This window comes from Bison bison, unplaced genomic scaffold (assembly GCF_000754665.1).
Source record: "Bison bison bison isolate TAMUID 2011002044 unplaced genomic scaffold, Bison_UMD1.0 scf7180017864304, whole genome shotgun sequence".
Classification (NCBI taxonomy): Eukaryota; Metazoa; Chordata; class Mammalia; order Artiodactyla; family Bovidae; genus Bison; species Bison bison.
Window position 1 is genome coordinate 11,352,145 of NW_011494876.1, and position 6,000 is coordinate 11,358,144.

General features: G+C 42.1%; 1 protein-coding gene across 1 annotated transcript in view; it reads right to left on the bottom strand.

Annotated features, from left to right (window-relative positions):
* CACNA2D3 (calcium channel, voltage-dependent, alpha 2/delta subunit 3) overlaps positions 1-6,000 on the bottom strand; it is a 904,008-nt gene that overhangs the window by 60,304 nt on the left and 837,704 nt on the right. The window contains exons 31-32 of the mRNA XM_010851933.1: positions 2,938-3,013; positions 345-397 (exon numbers count right to left, since the gene is read on the bottom strand). Coding sequence (XP_010850235.1) covers positions 345-397; positions 2,938-3,013 — 129 coding nt within the window. The remainder of the gene's footprint in view (positions 1-344; positions 398-2,937; positions 3,014-6,000) is intronic.

Consider the following 6,000-nt stretch of genomic DNA (forward strand, 5'->3'; position numbering starts at 1 on the left):
CCTGGCAATTTGTTCTTCTGACCACAGCCCACCCAGGCTGCATTAAAAACAGCCAGACGTCGATGTTAAATTTAACAGTAACCACAATAAATAAATTTGGTTTGTGTACTGCAAGCTGTTAGTCTGCTAAACAGTGACATAAGGGCATAAGCAGTGACCACGATTCACCTATTAAAAGATGATCTTTTGGACTCTACGCTCAATATTTCGAGATGTTCAGTGAGTTTATCACAGAGTGTGAGGAATCATCTAATGGTTATTGGAAGCATGAAGCACAATCTCTCAATTCACTTTAGAACACAGAAAAGTAATGCTTTTTTAAAAACGCAGCAAATTGTACTTACAAGACAAGTTCTGTCATTATCCATTTCACTGCAGCAAGGAAGGCATTATAAGGCTGCAGAGAAGAATTCGGTTCATTAAAAACAATGTATCACACACAAAATTTGTAGTTTAACCTAAGGCTTTACATAAAGACAATGTTATTCTTCTAGAGAGATTCATATCATGTCAAAAAACAGTGAAGCTCTCCCTTAAAGACGAAAATGGTTGGATACTATATCCCAAAACTAACATTTTAGAACTTTGAACTCCCCTGTGGTAAGATGTGATTTACAAGTCAAATAAACATGATCTAATACAGGGGTTATCTCTGGGAGGAAAAAGGAAGTTCAGCAAACGATGCTTAAACCTTTACCCTCTGGGGGCTAATATTTCGCAGCCTAATGCTGAGCGGCAGGAATCATATAACTAATTTCAAATGGTAATTCTCAGGGCTGCCTTTTGGAAAGGTGATTCCCTGTTCTCCATCACTGTATGTCATTCATTGAAATAAGCAAAAATTGCACATACTTGATTTTAATGCTGCCCATGAATTATGTAGGATTTAAGCTGCCTTTTCTCACACTCACATATTCGGACTTGAAAAAAAATGATAACCATATAAACATGTGATTTTATCCTTGCAGAAAATCCCCTTCACTCTATAAAAGAAGGCATTGACAGGCTAATCTTTATTTCAGAATATTTTAATTAAAAAAAGCAGTGGGATTGTTTACCCTGTGATATTTCCTATGTGGATAATTCAATTTCCTGAATTCTGGAAAATACCAGGTCTCCCCCTCAGTCAGTTCTTTGTACCTAGGTATGCCAGATATGTGAGCGGTGGGTGGACTTGAGAGACAGGCAATGACACTGGCAAAGCCCGGGCCCCAAGCTGCAGGTCCAGAAAAGCCTCACTTTTGTGGTTTCCTTTAGGTAGCAGGGAAATGAAATGCCTAATCCTGGTTTCTGATGTGATGGCTGCTTAATCCTACCTTCAAAGCATTTTGCTGATAAGGACTAGAACTAGGAATGGGAGGATTATCCAGTTTCAAATAAAACAAGAACAAATTTATATACCCCTGAACATTTTTAAAAACATCCCTATTCAAGCCAATAAGCAAATGCACAGAACAACAGTCCGTGGGGGTTACTCCCAGCCCACCCAGATGGCAGACTGAATCTCTGACTCTGACTGAGTGTGTCTTCATCACTCCCTGAACCACAGGGCTTTCAGAATTAGGGTCATCTAAGGATGTGAATTATTAACTATTTCCTAAAACCAAATGCAGCCATGCAGTCCTGTGGTTTTGCCATTACACTTCTTATGGCTTGAAAAATAACCATCTCTCTTTCAGACCATAGGACAGTTCTGGATCTTTGTACCCACTGGGATGGGTAGTGACATTTCAGTGTGGGAGGAGAGAATTAATAGAGGGATTAAGGATGTTTTGGAAGTGAGGAAGGGGAGGCACAGGGGCAGGATACTCAAGGATTCTCTGTCAGATGCTGGCTCAATGCAGGGTAAACAAAGGGATTATATAAATATGGGATTAAAATTTTAAATGCACATTAACATTTAGAAGGGCAAAGCCATTGAGCTTTTAAGCCTAATGATAAAAACATATCTTGGGAACATTTTAAGTCTGGAAATACTTATGCTAAGGTTAGGGAAACTGGGTTAGGAAATATGTGTTGATTCTCATTCTAAAAAGTGGTATTTTTCAAATTGTCCCATTTTTAGTTCCAAGTTGCCTCTCAGAAATGTCCCAGCTCAGAATCATTTCTTGCTCCTTTAGTCTAGGAGAACCGTGTTAAATATTTGGTTTTTAAATAATCCCCTTGCAAGATCTTACATCTGCAAATGAGAAGGTGTGTATTTATATTTTAAAACCAAAATGGTTCTTAAATTTTGTGTTTCAAACCAAATTTTAGGTTGATTTTTGGAATTTACAAAATGATAACATGTAAGGGTTATACTTACACCTATATGCCAGACTATGTAGAAGTATCTATGTCTGCTTTTTCTGTGTTTTCAAGTTATTGGTGGCCAAACTTACATTGCTTGCACATTGCAAATTATATTTTTAAACCAAGGGTAAATTTTAAGTTAATTTCTGGTGATCCGAAAGCCAGTTCCTAATGATACAAAGTTATGTTGATGGATCCTCAACTGTGACACCATGGATGGATCAGCTCCAGGGAAAATAATGTTAAAAGCAGCAACACAATTAGAGTGGAGAATCTGATCAAAATGTGAATTTGTTCACAGGCTAGCAGCTCTATTATAACCAAAAAGAAGGTTTCTATTGAACCAAACCAAAGTCTCTTTTATTTGAGAATAAGGAATAGACAAAACTTCTCCCCTTTTCTACCCATCCAAAGGGGGGTTGCCGCATTAATCCATCAAAGGCTTCAGGTCTGTTTGTCATTCCGGAAATCACCAGATTTGGATTTAACAGAAATAACTCTTCTTAATCGATGAAATCAGGAAGCACATTTAAATATTCATTATTTTGAAACAGATAAACTTGATGGGTCCAAGGAAAATTATATGCACACACAGAGACAGGAAAAAACACACAGCTGTCTTCTGAGTGACTGTACTGTACTTACATCCAGAAGACCGTGGGCGCCGTCACTGCTCTCCTTGTTGGCCCTGCACATGGCTTGATAGTCATAAAGGGTAATTCTATAGAAGAGAAGGGAAAGGAGCTTCACTAAATGGGAAGACGTGAGAACCACATGGTGCTGCGGACCAACCAGCAGGTGAAGAGTCACTAACCACCAGCCAGGGCAACAGTGAGAAACGCAAATCAAGGCAGGCCTAACAAGGGTGTTGTTTCCCAGATGGCTCAGTGGTAAGGAATCCATCTGCCGATACAGGAGACGTGGGTTTGATCCCTGGGTTGGGAAGATCCCTTGGAGAAGGAAATGACAACCCACTCCAGTATTCTTGCCTGGAGAATCCCAGGGAAAGAGGAGCTTGGTGGGCTACAGTCTACGGGGTCACAAAAGAGTTGGACACGACTTAGTGACTACACAACAAGAGTGACAAGCATGGGACACAGCAAAGTCCAGGGCTACAGACACAGTCATGTCACACTTGGAACTTAAAGAACAAGAGAACAAAGGTGATTAGCGGGATGGAAAAGGGGAACAGAACCCTCCTCCCCAAAAAGCATGATAAAATAGTTATTTGGGCTTGAACAAGGATGACTTGCATGGACAAGGATATGCCAAAGGAATACACTGTTTTAAACTGAATCCTGGGCCTCTGCTGGAACCCACATGGACTGTCTCCAAGGTTGAGAAGAGCTGGGAAGGGTCACTTTGGGTTAAGAAATGGCAGGATCCACTGTCTCGTTTAGGCACTAAGAAATAGGCTCAGACCAAGAGAAGGCCAGCTCCTTGACTGTTTGTTGAAAACCAGCTGACTTCTTGGTTGGAACCCCGCCCCTCCCTTTCATTCCCATAGTAGTGAGTATACCCTTACTTTTGAAAACAGTACAGTTTATGAAACAAGAAAATGGATGTTTTTTCCTGCCTTGGTGATAAAAATATAGCTCTTATTCCAGTTATGACCTTTATTCAGTTGCAATGATATTTTACTTTCAATTTTTCCAGACATTTTATTTTCTTATTAACACTTTTACAAAGTAAAAAGAATGGCAATTTCCAGTAGCCAGTTACGAGCTTTAAGATGGAGCAAATACTTTATCCCACACAGGCATTTCATCCCTCCCCCCAGTTCCTCTTCCCACTATTCCTGGCATCCCAAAGGAGACACACTTAAAGTCCAACCTGAGTTATGTAACAGGTGCCAGATGACATGTTAACACTGTAATACATGAACTTCTAAATAACTGGAAGGAATTCTCCCTCCAGGAATCCCTTTCTGAAATCAGGCAGTGCTTAATGTGAAGCATACTTAATGTTGGGTTGGGAACGTATGCTAGAATAAAAGTTCCATACTACAGGACTGGAGTTGGATCTGTTTCACACCTAGCACAGCACCCAGCATGGAGAAGGTATTAATATTCTGACTTAAAAGGTAGAATGCATGAATGATCATCTGATTGCCTGAATCTTGAATAGTTGATGACGCAACTGAAATTGAAGAGATCAACTGCAAAATGTGATGTGAAGGCTTCCTGCTTTAGAAATAAATTAGAGAGATTACACACCCAGATTAACCAAAGAGCACCTATGCGCACCCAGAAAAAAATTGGCCACTCTGACCACAATGAGATGGAAACCAGTTCCTGACAAGCACCACACAGGCATCCATAGGCGGTAGAGCCAAAGTGGGTACCTGTGCTGCACAATCTCCTGGCAAGTCCTCCAAAGCCCCTTCCTCTTCAGGACATTTTTAGTCTTGCTGACTGTCCCCTGACTTTTTCCCTCTCAGCAGATGCAAGCAGAATCAGTGTATATTGAGAAAGAAATGAAGCCCATGAACCATCCAAGCATCTGGCTTGGGGAACTCCCTGAATAAACTTCTCACAGAAATACTCATCAGCCACAGAATAAGCCATAGGCCACAATGCTGCTGCTGCTGCTGCTGTTGCTGCTAAGTCGCTTCAGTCGTGTCCAACTCTGTGCGACCGCATAGATGGCAGCCCATAAGGCTCCCCCGACCCTGGGATTCTCCAGGCAAGAACACTGGAGTGGTTTGCCATTTCCTTCTCCAATGCATGAAAATGAAAAGTGAAAGTGAAGTCACTCAGTCGTATCCGACTCTTGGTGACCCCATGGACTGCAGCCTACCAGGCTCCTCCGTCCATGGGATTTTCCAGGCAAGAGTACTGGAGTGGGGTGCCACTGACTTCTCTGATAGGCCACAATGGACAATGCTAATTGGCCCCTGACTGGCCCACCACACCAGTCTGCATCCTCAACAGGGGATTTCTGCCGGTGACCCTGGAAGGGTTTTCTAGGATTTGACCAGAACTATTATTAGCTTTATCCTTTTCCTACTACCCAACTCTGTCTCTGCAGCTGGAATCTGGATCCGAGCTGGTGAAAGGCAGCATGGGTTGAGTGGAACATGGCTGTGCTTGGTGTCTTACAGACATGGATGAAGTATGGCCTTGGCTTAAAAGGTCGGTTCTGCTGTTTATCCAGGGTGCAGTCATAGCAGGTTGCTCACCTTCTTCTGAGGCTTTATTTTCTCACTTATAAATAAACTTCCAGAGATGCTCTGAGTTTAAATAATCAGGCATGTGGAAGGATACTGAAATACACCATGCATCAATGCTAGTCTCATTATGAGTCTTACAACAGAAGGCCTGATTATGTTTTGCTGGATTTTAGACTCTTCAGTTCAGTTCAGTTCAGTTGCTCAGTCGTGTCTGACTCTTTGCAACCCCATGAATTGCAGCACGCCAGGCCTCCCTGTCCATCACCAACTCCCGGAATTCACTCAGACTCACGTCCATTGAGTCGGTGATGCCATCCAGCTATCTCATCCTCTGTCGTCCCCTTCTCCTCCTGCCCCCAATCCCTCCCAGCATCAGAGTCTTTTCTAATGAGTCAACTCTTCGCATGAGGTGGCCAAAGTACTGGAGTTTCAGCTTTAGCATCAGTCCTTCCAAAGAAATCCCAGGGCTGATCTCCTTTAAAATGGACTGGTTGGATCTCCTTGCAGTCCAAGGAACTCTCAAGAGTCTTCTCCAA